A 20,331-nucleotide genomic window follows, 5' to 3' on the forward strand; every position below is an offset into this window, starting at 1 on the left:
TTCCTTTTTCGCCAAAGGTTAGGAAACACTGTTTTTTTTTAATTTTAATATATACATCATGGGCGTAGCCAGGCGGGGGGGGGGTGGGATTCAAACCCCCCCCCCCACCGAAATGAAATCCCCCCCCCCGGGGGGATCGGAATTTAGTGACTAATTTTTTGCTTTGATTTTGTTTATTTTAGGTGAGATTGTAATACTAAACCATCACTTTTCCCAGCACAACCAAGGGGGTTTTGAGTTTAACCCCCCCTACCCGGGGGTTTTGAGTTTAAAACCCCCTAACAGGGGGGTCGAGTTAAAAAGCCCCTACCAGGGGGTTAGAGTTTTAAACCCACTACCAGGGGGGTTTGCGTTTAAAACCCCCTACCATGGGTTTTTGCAGTTAAATCCCCCTCTTCTATAAAACAAAAAAAAAAAAATACAAATGACAATCCCCAAATTCCAAGAGCACAGTTAAGGAAGATATTGATTTTAAAACCCCCTTCAAAATTTACGATAAATTCCCTCTTCAATATAAAAAAAAAATTACACACACAAAATTTTATGAGCATAGCCAAAGGGGTTTAGAGTTTAATCCCCCGCCTATATTTTCAGTAGGGTTTGAAGCTAAAAAATACCTCTTCAATATAAAAAGAGCTAATTAGGCACTCAAAATGTTATGAGCGTAGCTAAATGGGTTTTGACTCAGTTTTGAGTTTAAACCCCCCTTCAGCGGGGTTTGAAGGTAAAAAATACCTCTTTAATAATAAAAACAAAGCAAATTATACACTCAAAATGTTATGAGTGTTGTCAAAGGGATTTTGAGTTTAAACCCCCCGCCAGCGGGGTTTGAAGCTAAAAAAATACATCTTCAGTGTAAGAAAAAAAGTAAATTGCGCACTCAAAATGCTATGAGCGTTGCCAAAAGGGGTTTCAAGTTTAAACCCCATTCAGAGGGGTTTGATGCTAAAAAAATACCTCTTCAATATATAAAAAAAAACAAATTACACACCAAAATTATTTGAGCGTAGCCAATCCTGTTGGGGTTTTTTAGGCTTAAACCCCTCACCTACAGATGATTTTTTTTAAAGTGTAAAACCCCTCCAGATGATTTTGAGTTTAAAATTCCCCTACAAAGCGTTTTGAGGTGGAAAACCTTTATCTTTAATATTATTCTAAAGCAAACTACAGATACTAAGTTCTATTACCGTAGCTAAATTGGGTTTTGAATTTAAAAAATAACAACTGCAGAGATTTTTTAGTTTAAAACCCCCAACAGATGATTTTGACCATAAAACATCTCTTTTTGATATAAAATCTAAAAGAAACTACAGTCACCTAATTCCAAGAGCTTATTCAAGAGAGGTTACACATTTCTACCAGTGGTGGGGCTCCATTAATAAACTGCAGTGAATAATCTGCCGAAATTGAAAAACACTAAATGTGGCTCAACAAAGATGGCTAAGACAGATTTTAGGAGTCAGTTATAGAGATCGGCTCTAAATCAAGGACATCCTATGACGAACTGGGAGTTGAGCCCTTGGTAAGATTGTGACAGAGCATGAGGTTTGCGGAACATGTTCTCCGATAAAATGATTTACGCATAATAAGAGTTGCGATGACATCCTAGTACAACTTGACGCCACACATTCATGGAGGTCCTTAGAGCAGGTGGGAAGAGGCTTCAGACATTACCAGTGACAGATTTTTGTGGAGACAGCTTGACGGTGCGTTTATCCTTAGGGTTAGGGTTTACTGGACGTTAGGGTTAGGGTTTGGACAAAAATCGCCCCCCCCCCTCCAACCTTCTGGATCGCTAGTTGTTTAGAAGCCAGTTACTCGCCTTCGCCCCTTCTCCCTTAGTGAAAACAGTTCCATGGACTCAATAGTTGTGCCACACGTGAAAGATCAAGAAATACACGAGAAACTGCTCTTTGCGAAAACTTTTACAATGATACTTAAGGCACATTAATTAATTAATATTTAATATTTGAAGGACTACTTCATAGAAGAACAAATTCCCATATGAAACATAATATTCGTAGCAACGGATGATAAGCCTGAAAAAAAAACATTTCCAGTGTGTTTGAGGATTTCAGCAATACATATTAATTGTTATTTTAATTGGTTTAAATTTGAATGTTATAAATAAAAAAAAAAAGAATGATCTTTATAACTCTATTTGTAGCTTTAAATTATTTTTTCACTCTTCAACTCACAAAAGTTAGAAATTAGTTTTAAAAAAATGATGAATTGGCAAAAATGCAATACAAGTTAAGCAGGCGGTCTACCAAACACCAAAAAAAACGTGGCAAGGGGTCTACGAGACAAAAAAAGTTTAGGAACCACTTCTTTAGATAATGTTATTAGTGAATTTAAAAACAACCCAATTAACCCGCCCTTCGAGCATTTATATTGAATTGAAACTGAATGTGAAAGTAACTGGGGCATCAAGCCCAGTGATGACTGTTTAGTAATAGACGTGTTGGGATGTAGCTACAGACAACCAACCCAACCACTCTTTGTCTGAGTATATTATTAGCTGGACAACCATGTTTGAATACAAGCTTGAAATTATTATGAAGAATATAAACTTAATTTACTAAGCTTATATGAACCCACTCTGTCTGGTCAAAAGTTTGTACACGTTATTTCTCCCACATCCAATCTCGGATCAAGTTGAAATTTCGCACAATTATTTTTTTTTATCTGACAAAACAAGAATGAATTAAAAATATAACCAGAGAACAAGGGATAAAAATTACTTGACAGATGTGGTGGTGTAAGCTGAATAAGTCCCCTTGGTCTGCTGAACCCTTGGGGCACCATACATGATCTGTCAACCTTCTTTCTCCATTCTTCTCTGTCATTCGCCTTTGATAAAATTTCATTCTGATATTCATTCTGAAATTATTGAAACCTGCCTGGGTGGACCACTTCGGGGGCCGATTCTGAGTTTGTGTTTCCACACAAGCTGTCTTTGTAACCTTGTTTTTTTCGAGTATTTTTTTATGTTGTTCTTGTTTTTTTTTACGAGACTTTCAATCTTTGTGTAGTGTAAGGGAACTCGGGGGTTGAGTCACAGTCCCCAAAGGACGAGTTCCTTACTACATACATATGGATCGATGATCTAGGGTATGATTCTCAATTACACTTGTTAATATTTGCTTAACTCAAATACGAACACTTAGTATGCATCAACTCTAACTCCTTATATTCACGAATATCGATAATACTTTAATACTTAATAAAGCACACCATTATATCACTCTTATGAAATACACAAAACACCAGCACCCTACACAGACCAGGTCAGCTCTCCAACTACTAGACTGACCGCTAGAAACCTAATTATCCCCCCTTGAAAATCCCGTGATAAAACAATTCACACGCCAACCCATAAAATAAACAAACAAACACACAATCTCACATCTTACACACCCACGCTCTTGAGCAGTATGGACATTCAATCAGAAGATGTTAAAGGATTTGAAACCTATTGATCAAAATACTGAGATCTGCGCATGCCCAAGTCATTCAACATTCGCACGTGTTTCCGTCTTCGTCTCCTCTTTCAGCGGCCTTCACCGCTTTTAACCCCGGATGTCTTGTCATCTTAGTCAACATAGGTAATTGCATCATTCAACACACTAACACACGCTCACACACCATAACAATTACCTTGAGTGAAATGTTTGAGTTTACATACTCCGTCTCCGAACGGCCACTTTTTAAACATCTCCTCTCCAAACGCGATGGACATGCAGATCGTGGCCATCAGCAGTCCGTACAACGCCAGGCTGGCAATGAAAGATGAGCCCACTGACCGGGCCCCGTTAGTGCAGAAGTGAGTAAAGACCAGCAAGGCGTTGCCCACCAGCGCACTGAGCATGGCCAGGGCGTACAAAAGGAGCTTTAGGCTGAAGTCAGCAATGGAGTCCAGCGGGAAAGGTGAGGTGCTGTTAGGCTGGAGCACCTGGGATTTGAAGAAGCCGAAAACCTTGTCCCCCGGGACGCAGGAGTTGCTAGTCGGTAGAGCTATGGTGTCCATTATGGTCAATATTACAAAGAGCACTTAAAGGGAGGGAGGGGGCGGTGTTCTTTCAATCGTGTCGCCTATGTCCTGGAGTTGAAGGAGGTCAATACTTTGTGTTGAACGAATATGGATCTTTCGATTAGATATTGATTGATAACTGTCGACGTCATTTTTTTATGGTGTAGTCACTCTGGTAAACATGAAAATACACATTAATTTTTTTTATATAAAATAGAAAACTTTTAAAATTTAAAGAATTTTGTTTCAATGAGTTCATCTTACTATCAAAGCCTACTTTACCCACAGAAGACACGGCATACAGAGCAGAAACTTAGGACTGAAAGCGTACTGAACCAAACAAACTCGAGTGGAATGATTGGACGTCATCAGACAGGCGAAACAAAAAAAAAGAAAAAAGTTTGGTATCATTACAATACGTTGGACCTTAAACAAAGACAGAAAAAAAGTTTGGTATCATTACAATACGTTGGACCTTAAACAAAGACAGAAAAAAAGTTTGGTATCATTACAATACGTTGGACCTTAAACAAAGACAGAAAAAAAGGATTACAAATAAAACAAATACCAATACATTTTTATTCCACTTCTCTGCTTACGAGAGGCGTGACGATGTAGTGGTATGTGCGGCACGGGATATCAGGTTGTGAGGGGCACCAAATTTTCTATATCAGTCTGCTTTAAAAAAAAACAAAAAAACTTATTGGTCTCGATTACCTTTCCTAAACAGTTCGTGATTTAAAAACCTGGCGAACGTCACATAACGATAGATAGATCTAGCTAGTAGGTGGTTTATTTCATTCTTTCGAATTTTGATTTAGGATATTAAAAGGATCTGACGCCCTATACATAAAATACCCAAGTACGCCACTGCTGCTTACAGTAATAAAAAATGATGTTTTACTTCTTTACAACAACAAAATAATTCTACAAAATATGCCTCATGGCAGAAAAAAATATTTTTTATTTTAAGATTTTAAAATGTGTATTTGACTTGTCTTTTAAAATGTGTATTTGACTTGTCTTTTAAAAAGTTTTCCCGACCTTTATTAACCAAAATAGAAATTTATGAAAAAAAAATGTAGGTGCCATTGACGATTTTAGATGAAAGAGTTTCAAACGTAGCCTACTTTTAAAACAGTAGAAGCTATTTAGACAGTTGGTTTGCCTGGTCAAACGATATACGTTCTGGATAATCGTTCCTCGGGTTTGAACCCAGCCTGTCGCCATCACTCGCCGTCTTGTGAGAGTTGAGAGGCTTGTGCTAGGACCTAATAGATGATGATGTAAAGGTCATCCGTTTCTGTAGCCCACTGCCTCGGAAAGTTAGTTTCGTTACCATAGTTTTGACTATCTTGAGGGGATTTCGAAACATGATTCAAGATACAGTGGAGGGACTCCACGAGGGAGCACGAAGAAAGGGTCATACAAAGAAAGGTTGGATGAACAACGTGAAAGAATGTACCAGCCTCCACTGGTGGATCCAGGGGGGGGGGGGGGCGGGGGAGCAGTAGGGGCGATCGCCCTTCCCCCCCCCCACTCGGCCAACACCCCTTCCAAAGGGGGGAGGCTGGACCAATTTTAGCTTAGAATTCACACAATTTGTATACGAATTTATTTCTTATGTTAATAATATATACTAATAATTTATATTTCAACCTATTTTTAGATTACCTCGCCCCCCCCTCTAGTATGTTGGCCGATAGGGGGCGATGGCATCAATCCCGCTCCCTCCTCCCCTCAACTTTTGAGTGGGGGGGCGGTCCAATTTATGTGTAGAAATTACAGCTTGCTAACAGAATCAATTAAATATCTATATGATTAAAACTTGTTATTGATATTTTAACCGATCTTTATATTATTTCGTTCCCCTGTTGGCCGACTGGGGGGGGGGGGGGCGAATACCTCTACTGCCCTTCCCACCTAAACCCTTTGACTGGGGGTGGTGGTTCCTACTTTTATGGAGAAATCATAGTTTGTGAACAAAATTAGTTGAATTATTATATAAATTTTATATTATGTCGCTACCCTTCTGGTATTTTGACCGATTCGGTGGGATGGGGGGGGGGGCGATTGCGTGTGCTGCCTTCCCCACTCTAGCCGTCTGAGTGGGGGGGCGGTCCTATTTTTATGGAGAAATCATAGAATGTGAACAAAATTTGTCGAATATCTATATAACATAAACTACGTATTGATATGTGAACCCATTGTATATTATGTCACACCACACTTAATATCAAATTTTATGATTAGTAAATATAAAATGAAAAAGGGTTGTACCAGGTGGGAGGGGCGATACATGCAATCACCTTCCCCCAATCGGACAAACCAATACTTTTTTCTTTTTGTATTATAGTTAAGAAATTACAAAATTTAAAAAAATCCGTCACTAATATAATTTATATATGCTATAAATTAAATTCTTATATCGAGTCGCCCCACACCTATTCTTTAATGCCAAATGCAATCATTAGCAGAAATTATAAAAAGGAGCGAGTATTAATCATTTTCACTCTACCGTCCCTCCCCTTTCCAGATAGATTTTATGTAATTTCACATGAATTTATCATAATTATTTTAAGAAAGACTTTGCTTTGGAAAAGTTAGAATTCAAACGAAATTTTTCAGTATAAGAGTCACGATTGAGTTGAGTTCTAAACTCAGATCATGTTTTCCTAGTTGCCTTTTTCCAACCTTTACTCAATCTGATATTTTTCTAGTTAAATAAATTTGAGACAATAACTCACAATTTATGCTTGAATTTTATTGAATATATTCTTTTCAAATAATTTCTTTTTTGGCGGCGATCCTCAAAGTCTTAATCTAAATATGTGAGGTATCGTATCTTTTCAAGGAACAAATCGGTTTTATTTGCAATGTATTAAGGGCCTATACATTCATATTAGAATATATTTCAACATTATTCAAAAGGTCCTTTATAATAGGATGAATAATGAGCTGTAGGTCAAGGGAATGCATTTGTTCAGTGAAGAATGCAAGAACACGCTTTTAGCGTCGAGGCTTTGCCCCGAACCCCACTGACAAATAATAAGCTGTAGATGTCAGGAGAATGCGTTTTTGAAGTGAAAAAAGCAAGAAAATGCCTTTGGCGTCGGAGCTTCGCCCCGAACCCCACTGGGCACTGGGGAAGCTTACTGGGGAAAAGCGGAGGATTTTATAACGCGAACTGTCACAGCACCCCTGACGAAAGTCAAGGGACAGATATTGTTAATAATAAGGATGATTTAATAATTTTCAATCCCCATGACGTAGATTTAAATCTAGATTTAGTAAATTTAGTTTCAACAATTAAGATTTAGATTTATCATTATACTAGTCATGTGGATCTAGGACTAGATCTATTGATCTATATAAAATGAGAAAACGCTAGATATAGATCTGAATATCAAATCTATAATGTACTTGACCTTTATTTTTGACTTATATTATGCGTAAAGTTTAGTAATTTACCAATAATGACTTCAATTTTACAACTAAATCTAAATTTAGATTATAATCTAGAACTTCTATTGGCAACAAAAAGTAGATGAACATTTAAAGTTTGCTAGAAATAGTTAGTTGTGTTTTTGTTTTTCCAGGACTGTATAAAATGTTCCTTCAGGAAAATAAACGAAATTATTTTTGTAAAAAAATCAAAAAAATCTTATGTAATACAGACGTTACTTTAAAAAAAAGATAATTACGTCCTACGCGTCATGCATTTAGTCATAGGCATACATATGAACCAATGACTTAAATTCTGTTAAGTTGTTGGTTTTTCTGGCTAGCTCAGGCAACCCATTCCATGCTCTAATAGCACTAGGGAAGAAGGAGCATTTGTACAAGTTTGTCCTAGCATATGGAACGAGGAATGTGCCTTTATTTTTATGTCTTTCTGAGTATTTTATTAGATTTTCTTTTTGTATTTGAAGATAATTGTTCAGTGTTTTATGTATAATAGCTACTTTACATTTGAGTCTTCTACCATGTAGGCTTTCTAAATTTACTATTTAGTGATTCTACTAAAGGTGTTACTCTAGTCCAGTGATTCCCAAAGTGGTCTATATAGACCCCTAGGGGTCTACAAAGACTTCCAAGGGGTCTACGAAAGTGAAAAAATAAATTGGGGGTCTATGAGATGTCCATAGGGGTCTACGATAATGAATTTCATTTCATTTGTGACTTTAATTTTCACTCCCATTCATGCAATGATTTCCTACACTATTTTGTAAATGTACCTTTAATGCTTTAAATATTTATACTGCTATTCAAATGAAAAATAAAGATAAAGTTCAGAATACACCCACAAAATCTCTCTTCGACATCATATAGAGAAGATGATGCGTTTGTGAGCGTCTTACAATATCTCGGAAAGCACTAAAGGTAAAACATTGATTTTACATGCCCTTGAAGTAGTTTTAAAAACTTGTATTACACACAAACCTACATCTGATATTATGAATTTTTTAAAGCAACAATACAGTTCAAGGGCATATCGGTGGTATAAATTATAACAATAAAAGCTTCTTATGTAATTCTCTGCAAACGACATACAGTTTGGGATCAACGGTCAAGCAGGCTCTGACAGGATGTAGAGCTGTTTGCTGCAAACTGCCTAAGGGTTGCTTGCTCCTTATTTTTCCTCAGGGTTGATTCACAAAATCTTTCCCATGTTTGGGTACAGCTGCAATGCAGCAGAGGTTTGAATTCAGCTCTCCTTCTGCTAGGTGGGTAGAAAGCGCCAGCCTTTCCAAAGCTTACTGGTTTTGGCGCCAGTTACTCATCTTCGCCCCTTCTCCTGTTAGTGTAAACAGTTCTGCGGACCCAATATTTGAGCCACACATGAAAGATCAAGAAATACAAGAGAAACTGCTCTTTGTGAAAACGTTTACAAGAATCCCTAAAGCAAATTACTGAATTAATATTTAATGTTTCATAGAACAACAAATTCCTATATGAAACATATTATAGGTAGCAACGGATGGTGAGCCTACAAAAAAATCCCAACATTTCCAGTGTGTTTGATTCCAGAAATATATATTTTGTTATTTCAATTGGTTTAAATTTAAATTGTATCAATCTGTATAACTTCAAATGTAGCTTTAAATTGCATTTTCACTCTTAGACTCACAATAGTTAGACATTAGTTTTAAAAAATGTTGATTGATTTGCAATGATGCAACACAAGTTAAGCAGGGGGTCTACGGAAAATCAGAAACCATGGCAAGGGGTCTGCGAGACAAAAAAGTTTGGGAACCACTGCTCTAGTCCAATGTGAATATTCGTTTGTCATCAGTCTCACTGCTCTATTTTGGGTCTGTAACAGTCTAGTGTGATCTAAATATAAACAAATGTTTGCTTTCTAATGTTGATGACATTTCTGACTTGGATATTTCCGAGATGTTCATACTGCAACCAAATCACACATAACAACTTCGTTTACGTTTTATACTGTATACAGAATACAAAAGTATTGGCAAAGTCTTCTAATGAAACATATATATGTATATACAGTCTTTACAGTCATCTTCGAGTCCATAGGAAATGAGAAATGTGCTCATCTTCGACAACTAACAATCTAATATAGATACTTAAAACTATTGATATGTTTCTAGGGAAAATTAAAGGTTAATCAAATTTTCAATAGCTTTTGGTTTTTTTCTTTTTACAATATTTACATGACGGACAGACAAACTGACAGACAAAGCCGCACAAAAAATGTGGCTTTAATCCTTATCCAGCACGACGGGCTTGTCGGTCGTATCCATGGGCGTAGCCGGGGGGGGGGGGGTTCTTGGGGTTCAACCCCCCCCCCCCCGAAATGAAATCCCCCCACGGGGGGGGGGGGAGACGGACTTTAATGACTGATTTTTTGACTGATTTTTTGCTTTGATTTTGTTTATTTTAGGTTTTTATTTTGAGTTTCAACTCCTTTCCTCCAGATGGTTTAGAGTTTAAAATCCCCCTACAAAGCGTTTTGAGGTGAAAAACCTCTGTCTTCAATATTATTCTAAAGCAAACTACAGTTACCAAATTCTATGATCGTAGCTAAATGGGGTTATGAATTTAAAAAAATAAACAAAGTCCTGAGATTTTTTAGTTTAAAACCCCCAACAGATGATTTTGACGATAAAACTTTCCTTTTCGATATAAAATCTAAAGAAAACTACAGTCACATAATTCCAAGAGCGTATTTAAGAGAGGTTACACATTTCTACCAGTGGCGGGGCTCCATTAATAAAGTGCAGTGAATAGTCATCTGCCGAAATTGAAAAACACTAAATGTGGCACAACTAAGATGGCTAAGACAGATTTTAGGAGTCAGTTATAGAGACCGTGTCTAAATCAAGGAAATCCTATGACCCCTTAGTAAGATTGTGACAGAGCGTCGCATGAGGTTTGCGGGACATGTTCTCCGACAAAATGAATTACGCATAATAAGAGTTGCGATGACATCCTAGTACAACTTTGCGCCACACATTTATGGAGGTCCTCAGAGCAGATGGGAAGAGGCTTCAGACATTACCAGTGACAGATTTTTGTGGAAACAGCTTGACGGCAAATGCACAAAACGGTGCGGGAAGGTTTAAGTCAGTATGAATAGCACATTAGGTTAGGGGGAGAAAAAATCCCCCTAAACCCCCCCCCCCGAAAAAAAATCCTGGCTACGCCCATGGTCGTATCTATTGTAATCTGATTCCTGCTTACCTATGTTATTACACTGCGTCGTCCTGAGCATGCAGGTGAAATGTTGTGATGCTGGCAGTTGCTGATACAATGAACTTCTGGAACGGCTCAACTCCATCTATTACATTTGAGTTGATAGTAACATTTCCAACCACAATCAAGTTAGATGGTTTAGTTCAGATGAAGTTTTAATTATATTATTTCTACAGTTTCTACAGCTCAATAAAATGTTCAGATTTTCATGTCATAAAAAAAAAAGAAGGTAAATAAAATCTCAGATCCTCCTTGGTTGTGTGACATGATATGCATGTGAAGCAGGGCTACCAAAGCTTAATCTATTCACGGAGTCCTTTAGTTTGGTGAGACTTGAGTTCATAATTGATCATGTTGCAGAGATTAACTCCTATCAGGTATTCAGACGCTGGGACCAAGGAGTGGGTAGTGGATACATTCTCTGAGACAAGAAACGCTAAACGAATTCTCAGCTCGTTTTCATGACTTTTATGCTAACGAAACCGATATTCGCTAGTTTTAGAATTTGTTGGCAGCGCTACTGTTTTATTTGGAGCGTATAATAATAAGGCTTGCCTTCAAGTTCAAACATTAAACAGGAGTGCAGCATTTCACGTGGATTCGCAGTCCTAGTTGTGATCTACATATTTTGCCACATCAAGCGCAGACGTAACCGTTGTCTGCAGGTGGTTTGTCTAGGTTCTCTTTCCGCCGTCTACGTTTGTCCAAGGCTTTAGATTTCCTTTAGGTCTCAAATGTGAATCCCGCGACCATTGTAATAAATCTCAAGCTATCTCGTTCGGAAGCCGAACATAAACTTACAAATTTGAACAAAGATTTTCATTAACCTTGCGCAGCTAATTATCGAATGACTTAAAAGAATATCGTGTGTCATTGTTTCTAAATGTGTACCAATTTTCTTGCACCACGCCAGGAGGTTTTAAAAATTCTTGTTACCCCCCCCCCCCAATCTCCCTAAAAATAAAAAAAGATGCCAAACCCATATGTTTGTTCATGAAAAAATTCCATAACATTTAAATTCATTATTTTCATTCGTAGAGTGGTAGTATAAGACTTGATCACAGAAAACTTAAAATCACAGAAAACTTGAGATTACAGAAAATGTAAGATCACAAAAACTTGCAAACTTTGAAATAATGAATACATCGTTTTATTTATGAAACACATTTGTAACGCAATAACTTATAAACTTGAACTTAAACACCCCCCCACACACACACTAAAACTCAATAATTTAAACATGCAAAATATTTCTTTAAAATCTTAAAAAAAACACACACAAAAAAAAAACAAAGTTTATCTAAAGGAAATAACCCTAAATTAGACATATCTCAATACTTGATGAATTAGTTCCCCTTTTCAATTTCAAAACAAAATTAATTAATTCCCATTAACTGATTAACTAATTGGTGAATTTTTTTAACTGATTCGTGTTTTGCCATCGACTATGAATAATTATGCGAAATTTCAGCTTGATGAGAGAAGGTGAAAAAAAATCGTTAAAAACTTAATAGTGGGGAATAGCTTCACATATACTGTCAAATCTCACAATAAGTAACATTTATTTCCTTTGTTCAATACTAAACATGATAATTATCAATAATTAATTAACTGATTGGTTAATTTTTTTTATTTGATTGATTCGTGTTTTGTTAGGTAAAACAAATGATTGTGTAAAGATCCAAGAATGGGTGTGGGAGAAAGTGTAAAAAAAAATTGTACCAGACAGAGTGAGTTGATATAAATGTAATGGTGTAACAACAACGAGATGTATAACATGCTAAATGATACTTGGTATATTGATTGATGAACACATTTGTAACATGTAACATTGAAACACATTTGTTATTGTAGTATACAATATTTACAACTCCTTGCATAGCTACGATTTAATAGTCTTAACTAACAGAATCTTATGCAATCTATTTTATGTATCGCAAGGAATCTGAGGTTTCTCTTCGGATACTCCATCAGTGTTTACAGTTTTGCCTGGATAGTTGTGTGCCCAGACAACCAAACGTGCTTTAGAAAAGTTTTCATTTAAAGCCGTGTCGCTGTACACTCGGCGTAGACTGCGGGCACTAGCCTTAAAAGCTGCTCTGTGTTCTGATATCCATTTACCAGCAGAGTCAAAAGAACGGAAGCTCTCCGCAAGGCTGTCGGCGGGGGATTCCGGACACCCGGAGTCTGACGAAGGCAGACGGAAATATCCGTCGAGCTGATCATTCGTCTCTGAAGTCTGATCTCGTGTGTAGGACAGAGATGGCGCTGTTGATTTCACAAAGTCTTCTCTGTGGTGTATGCACACAACGCTCAGAACAATCAGGAAGCTGCCTAGTCCTAGAGCAGCGCCACCTACACACTGGAAGAGAAGTTTGTTCTGCCTAAAAACAGAGCTTTTATCTACAAATCCATCAATAGAGCTGACAAACAGAAAGAAAGAACCGGCTAGTACTAGCAAGATGGCGGGAAGGTAGCATCTCCTCCAACGACGGATGTGTCGGTCTCTCCTGGAGGAGGCTCTCCGGCGGCGGCGGCGGTCGTACTCGTGCTCTGTAAAGGCCATTTCGTCAACCTCTATCCTGAATTCATCCACTCGTTTGCAGAGCATTTTAGTGGGCCTGGCGTCCACTTTGAATCGGCTCTGTGAACTCAATTGCCTGGTAAATTGACCTCGATCTTCGTCAGCATTGTACTGTTTATGAGATGCTGAGTTACTTTGGGAGGACATTTCAATGTTTATGTTGCTGTTACGGTACATGGAAGGATAAGGACATTTTCTTGTTTAGAACAGCACGAGGTATCAGCCAAATCTGAAGAGAAAAACAAAAAGTCTTGAAATTATACACTCTCAAATGTTTCTATTTTATTTTGATATCCCAGTCTCAATCTGTCTCCATCTCTCTCTCTCTCTCTCTCTCTCTCTCTCTCTCTCTCTCTCTCTCTCTCTCGCACACGTATATAATGAATAACTAAATAATTAGGAGTTTGTTTTTAATAACAAAGTTTACTTCAAATATGGAGTACGAACATTTAACATGGTAGAAACTTTATGTATGAACGATTTAAGAGGTTTTAAAACATTTGAATTCTTCCTATCATATATGAACATAGCATTGAAGGATGAAATAGTACTCGGTATTACTCGAAATTTAATCTGAGTTTGTTCTACGTTTCTGAGTTGTACGATATCATCAAAGCATCAACAAATCTGAAGTGCTCAACATCATCAATCAATATATCAACAAATCTGAAGTGCTCAACATCATCAATCAATATATCAACAAATCTGAAGTGCTCAACATCATCAATCAATATATCAACAATTCTAACGTGATCAACATTTCTCTTATTTGATCTTGAACATTACAGACGTTCTTTAAAAGGGGAAGATAATTACTTCCTAAGCGTATCCAAATGTTAATCTAGCTGCGGTTGGCTCCCATCTAGGAAAAGGAAAACTCTAAATCCAAACCTCCACTGCCTTGCGGCTATACCCAAACACGGGAAAGGCGTCGGGAGACAACCCTGAGAAAAAATCAGGAGCATGTGACCCTTAGGCAGATTGTGGCACATTGTGCTACATCCTGGCAGAGCCTGCGGCGTTACCAGAGCCGCCACGAGGGTAGTGGCCGCCTGCGTGCGAAATTAAAAAATGCCACCCTCCCTTTTTTTTTCTAGAAAAAAAATGTATTACTATTGAGCTTGTACCAAAAGCGCCCAATGATTTAAATCCATTTTGTAGACCCTTTGTTTGTGTGTGTCAAATAAACTTTTCATGGATCCTTTAAAAGCGAGACATTGCCGATAATAATTCGTTCTATAGAGGATTGTTAAGGCTGCTTTTCAAAATCAACACACCACCAGGACAAAATGAAGCAACCCAGCGCTGAGTATTTTTCTTTAATTGATATAAAATAAATAATCAAAAGTTCAAGTCACTTATACAATGACTTGAAATAAAACACATGAAGGCAATTATTCTCAAACTTTTCCGGATGGTAACTACCTACATGACAACATTTTTTTTCGAGCCCCCTTAGAAGCTGGGGACCTCGGGGAGCGATGTAGGCTCCCACAGTGAGGTCCGTGAGTTTTTTTCTAAAAATGTAATGAAAAAGAAAAGAAACTTTATCATAATTATAACACAATATTTAAGTTTTATTTTTCATTTATAGTTTTTTAACCCTAAGTTTCGAATCCAAATGTACATAATGAAATTTCACTAAAACTGATTTCGGGGCCGAGCCATAGCGCTGAGCGTATTCTGTTTTCAGCTTCCGACATTGTTTCTCCAAGCAATTATAACGTTTTCTCATAATAAGAAAAAAGAATATAAAAAAGGCAAATATTTTTTTATAAACAGTTTTCTTTTAGAACGCACTATTCATCCTAGTACAAAAAAGTTCAATAATAAAGAGGCAGCCCTGGTCAATAGTATTATTCGAGGGATATTCTAGGTATATATTGCACACGGACATCTGTAATGGGCGTGATCTTTTTTTAAGATCATCTTTTAGCTAAGTAAGACGTCTCTGTCGCGGACATTTTTTTTTTACAAAACAAAATCGTCACAATAATTAAGTGCAATAGTCGGAAGAAATTCGACCAATCTCAGATAAGAAAATCTAGAAGAATCACACTAGCGGAGACGTTTTGAAATAGTTTCTTCAAAACTTTAACCCATATTGTTCCATGCGCCTCTCGCGGTCTACATTTGACAAGGACTTAGAAGATGAAACGACTTCTCTTACTTAACTAACAGCCATTTAAATATAAAAAGGAAAATGTTTTTAACCTTGAGTTTTTAACTACTACATCTACTTACGGGGCGGGCTATTCGACTAAGCAACAATTTTTATATGTAATATACTAAGAAGAAAACAATGTTTTAACTGAACTGCTTCTGTAAGCGTCATTCGAAACAAATATTACAGACAACCCGCGAAAATTCAAGGTCAGAAATGAGTAGGCGCCTATGGAAAAACCGGTGGGAAAACCTCGAGCGCCGCTCCATTTTTTTTCTTATTAAAAGTTTCCAAAATAGCTTCTTATGAACGAATATCGTTTTATGAAATAATTGGAATTTATATAAAATATTAAAATGATGGGGTATTTTTTTTTAGTAAACTAAAAATGTATAAAATACAGGTAACATTGGAGTATTGGAAGAATGATTTGGCCGCCAATTACATTCGGCCGCCTGCGTGCAATGCACACACTGCACAATAGGCAGCGGCGGCACTGGGCGTTACTGATCCCAAACTGTATTGGATATTCCGTTCCTTTGGTCTCATCAGCTGCGTGGAGGGGGGGGGGATTGCTGTTTGGGCGACATCGTTTCGACCTTAGACAATGCCCAGGCTTTCATCTCGCTTTGTTCGAGATGAACCATAGTCGTTCTACGACTGAAGGAGGCCAGCAGGTTAATTAGAGAGTATTTAATTCTTCTGCTTATATAAACCTACTGGCTTTCATGATTTCCTGACCTTTAAATCTCATTAGATTTTTTTTTTTTGGTAAATCAAGAAAGCAGATTGGTTCAAAACTAGATACTAGACAAATCATGTGTCCAACCTTAATACTTTGTTTAGCAGAGTTGGATGAACTGACATAAAGACGTCAGCATTAAACTTTAGGTCAAGTAGAAGTAGGTCTTTGGTTAGTGCGCGGTAGGCATTAAACACTATTTCTATCCCATTAGTGCAGCTAATACTGAATTCACTTTAAACATTATTCTAAGACATTCTAAGTAAAGAGAAATTTATTAGAACTATTTTCACTGCTGTTCATGTGATTTCTTGCTAACTAAATTCAACTAAATATAATCAGCTCAAAAGTTAAGTAATTGCGAACATTCAAATCAACAAGGCCTAGCCTAGTTCAAAGTAGACTGACTCGAAGAAAACTATGAACTGTGAATAGTTTTGTCACGGCTCAGTGCAGATCTTGTAATAATCCCCGGAGGAGCCTATATTTGTTCAATACATTCGACGCCGATTTCGTGGATGGTAGAAAACGTGTGTGTGTGAGAGTGGGGAGAGGGAGGCGGCGACTAAGAGGACTCGATTGTGTGTGAGTGGGGAGAGGGAGGCGGCGACTAAGAGGACTCGATTCTTACAAATGTAGATCACGGATAAAAGAAAATCAATAAATGTAGAATTCTTGATAATCGCCTCAACATGTTTGGGTTCAGTGTCTGACACATCCTGGTTCAGACTATGATCACATGTATCAATCAATGCTTACATAAACATGTAATCGTTTATAGAGATCGATAGAAGAAAATATCTGTTTTTTATACTGGTCTCATGGGCATTACAAGAATGCCAAGCAACCTACATTACAAGTAAACAACACAAATTATTTATGTTTCCAACCAGGACAAGATTCACGACATTGTGAGACCCGAAAGCCCTGTCCTTGAAAGAGGCTCCGAATTTCAGAATCTGTGCATTATTGTTCAAGTGGTCTTTTATCTGTATTCATATTTTTAAGTACATTTATATTGAAAAATCTTTCAGTACCTCTGTTCACTTGAGTCCTACTCAGGGCCTCTGTTTACTAAAATCCTGCTTAGGGCCTCTATTTACTAAAATCCTGCTCAGGGCCACTGTTTACTAAAATCCTGCTTAGGGCCTCTGCTTACTAAAATCCTGCTCAGGGCCTCTGTTTACTAAAATCCTGCTCAAGGCCACTATTTACTAAAATCCTGTTCAGGGCCTCTATTTATTAAAATCCTGCTCAGGGCCTTTGTTTATTAAAATCCTGCTCAAGGCCACTATTTACTAAAATCTAGCTCAGGGCCTTTGTTTATTAAAATCCTGCTCAAGGCCACTATTTACTAAAATCTAGCTCAGGGCCTTTGTTTATTAAAATCCTGCTCAGGGCCTATGTTTATTAAAATCCTGCTCAAGGCCACTATTTACTAAAATCTAGCTCAGGGCCTTTGTTTATTAAAATCCTGCTCAAGGCCACTATTTACTAAAATCCTGCCCACCGCCTTTGTTTATTAAAATCCTGCTCAAGGCCACTATTTACTAAAATCCTGCTCACGGCCTTTGTTTATTAAAATCCTGCTCAAGGCCACTATTTACTGAAATCCTGCTCACGGCCTTTGTTTATTAAAATCCTGCTCAAGGCCACTATTTACTAAAATCCTGCTCACGGCCTTTGTTTATTAAAATCCTGCTCAAGGCCACTATTTACTAAAAGTCTGCTCACGGCCTTTGTTTATTAAAATCCTGCTCAAGGCCACTATTTACTGAAATCCTGCTCACGGCATTTGTTTATTAAAATCCTGCTCAAGGCCACTATTTACTAAAATCTAGCTCAGGGCCTTTGTTTACTAAAATCCTGCTCAGGGCCTCTGCTTACTAAAATCCTGCTCAGGGCCACTATTTACTAAAATCCTGCTCAGGGCCACTATTTACTAAAATCCTGTTCAGGGCCTCTATTTATTAAAATCTAGCTCAGGGCCTTTGTTTACTAAAATCCTGCTCAGGGCCACTATTTACTAAAATCCTGCTCAGGGCCACTATTTACTAAAATCCTGTTCAGGGCCACTATTTACTAAAATCCTGTTCAGGGCCTCTATTTATTAAAATCTAGCTCAGGGCCTTTGTTTACTAAAATTCGACGTTTCCTACAACACAAGTTGGAAATCATTCAAAAACTATCACTTGGGCTTCAGGGAAATTATAAAAAATAATTGAAGTAGAAAGACAAATCCAAATAATACAAAATAATCCTTTGGCTCACACGTTGATCTAGGGGCAGTCATACTGTAAACGTCCCATTCAGATTTAATTTAGGGCTGGACTTATCTACTCGACATCCCATCAACTCAGTAGCGTCGAAAATAAAAATATATTCAATTATTGTACACGTTTGAAATGAACTATTAGATGAGCGGCAATGCTCCTTCACATTCTTTGAAATTCAATAAGTTCCAATTAAAACTGTTAATCTGATAAATATAAACTCATAGGCATAAGCTCATAAAATCATCAACACAGCATAACAAAGTTTACCCACACACAAAGATGTAAGATACAATATCACTTTTCTTTCAAGTCATTTAGTTGAAGACAAAAAAATGGTGGACACTACGTACACAGCTAAACTGTAATATATTGCGTACTTACCAGATGAGGTCAGCCAAAATGATTTATCTGTATCATCAATATATTCATAGGCTTAGAATACAAGAACATTATTGAATGAGTCACATTTTCAGTAGAGGACTAGTCTGTTACATTTTCTCATAATCTAGCCATGCCACGCTTCAATGAAAGCAAATATGTTCGGAGACCATTTCAATACCAGTCCTGTATGACCCGAGATAGAACCAATCAAAGTGAATTGAATGCACCCTCTTTTATTTGCATTCAAATCAAGTAGCGCCAGTATTGGCAAGATTCTTTTTTATCATTTTTATTTGTAGAAACAGGGTTAGATTTTTTTTAGAAGGAATCTTTTTAATTTCTTTTCTCTCTACCTAGTCCTCTCTTTTTAATTTCTTTTCTCTCTACCTAGTCCTCTCTTTTTAATTTCTTTTCTCTCTACCTAGTCCTCTCTTTTTAATTTCTTTTCTCTCTACCTAGTCCTCTCTTTTTAATTTCTTTTCTCTCTACCTAGTCCTCTTTTTCTCTATACCTAGTCCTCTCTTTTTAATTTCTTTTCTCTCTACCTAGTCCTCTCTTTTTAATTTCTTTTCTCTCTACCTAGTCCTCTCTTTTTAATTTCTTTTCTCTCTACCTAGTCCTCTCTTTTTCTCTCTACCTAGTCCTCTCTTTTTCTCTCTACCTAGTCCTCTCTTTTTAATTTCTTTTCTCTCTACCTAGTCCTCTTTTTCTCTATACCTAGTCCTCTCTTTTTAATTTCTTTTCTCTCTACCTAGTCCTCTCTTTTTAATTTCTTTTCTCTCTACATAGTCCTCTCTTTTTAATTTCTTTTCTCTCTACCTAGTCCTCTCTTTTTAATTTCTTTTCTCTCTACCTAGTCCTCTCTTTTTCTCTCTACCTAGTCCTCTCTTTTTCTCTCTACCTAGTCCTCTCTTTTTAATTTTTTTTCTCTCTACCTAGTCCTCTCTTTTTAATTTCTTTTCTCTCTACCTAGTCCTCTCTTTTTCTCTACCTAGTCCTCTCTTTTTAATTTCTTTTCTCTCTACCTAGTCCTCTCTTTTTCTCTATACCTAGTCCTCTCTTTTTAATTTCTTTTCTCTCTACCTAAGCCTGTCTTTTTAATTTCTTTTCTCTCTACCTAGTCCTCTCTTTTTCTCTCTACCTAGTCCTCTCTTTTTCTCTCTACCTAGTCCCCTCTTTCTCTTTCTACGTAGTCCTCTCTTTTTCTCTCTACCTAGTCCTCTCTTTTTCTCTCTACCTAGTCCTCTCTTTTTCTCTCTACCTAGTCCTCTCTTTTTCTCTCTACCTAGTCCCCTCTTTTTCTCTCTACCTAGTCCCCTCTTTTTCTCTCTACCTAGACCCCTCTTTTTCTCTCTACCTAGTCCCCTTTTTTTCTCTCTACCTAGTCCTCTCTTTTTCTCTCTACCTAGTCCTCTCTTTTTCTCTCTACCT

The 20,331-nt window shown here is 37.3% G+C and overlaps 2 protein-coding genes across 5 annotated transcripts in view; both read right to left on the reverse strand.

Annotated features, from left to right (window-relative positions):
• Window positions 1-7,646, reverse strand: part of LOC106052439 (QRFP-like peptide receptor) — a 43,413-nt gene extending 35,767 nt beyond the window's left edge. For 2 of the 3 annotated variants that reach the window (XM_056020054.1, XM_056020052.1), the window contains exons 1-2: window positions 7,505-7,646; window positions 3,661-4,205 (exon numbers count right to left, since the gene is read on the reverse strand). In XM_056020054.1, the coding sequence (XP_055876029.1) occupies window positions 3,661-4,030 (370 nt within the window). In that variant the 5' untranslated portion in view covers window positions 4,031-4,205; window positions 7,505-7,646. Of the gene's footprint in view, window positions 1-3,660; window positions 4,206-7,461 lie in introns of all 3 variants that reach the window. The other variant, XM_056020053.1, reaches the window with a different exon arrangement.
• A 4,243-nt stretch (window positions 7,647-11,889) lies between these two features.
• Window positions 11,890-19,118, reverse strand: LOC106052918 (uncharacterized). Of its 2 annotated transcripts, none has more exons than XM_013208380.2 (2): window positions 18,901-19,118; window positions 11,890-13,566 (listed from the first exon to the last, which is right to left on the reverse strand). In XM_013208380.2, exon 2 carries the CDS (start codon window positions 13,512-13,514, stop codon window positions 12,681-12,683), a length of 834 nt encoding a protein of 277 aa, XP_013063834.1. In that variant the 5' UTR covers window positions 13,515-13,566; window positions 18,901-19,118; the 3' UTR covers window positions 11,890-12,680. The 2 variants fall into 2 exon arrangements, with proteins under 2 accessions (XP_013063834.1, XP_013063835.1); XM_013208381.2 differs by lacking the exon at window positions 18,901-19,118 and adding an exon at window positions 18,791-18,892.
• Between the last annotated feature and the right edge of the window lie 1,213 nt (window positions 19,119-20,331).

This window comes from Biomphalaria glabrata, chromosome 2 (genome assembly GCF_947242115.1).
Source record: "Biomphalaria glabrata chromosome 2, xgBioGlab47.1, whole genome shotgun sequence".
NCBI lineage: Eukaryota > Metazoa > Mollusca > Gastropoda > Planorbidae > Biomphalaria > Biomphalaria glabrata.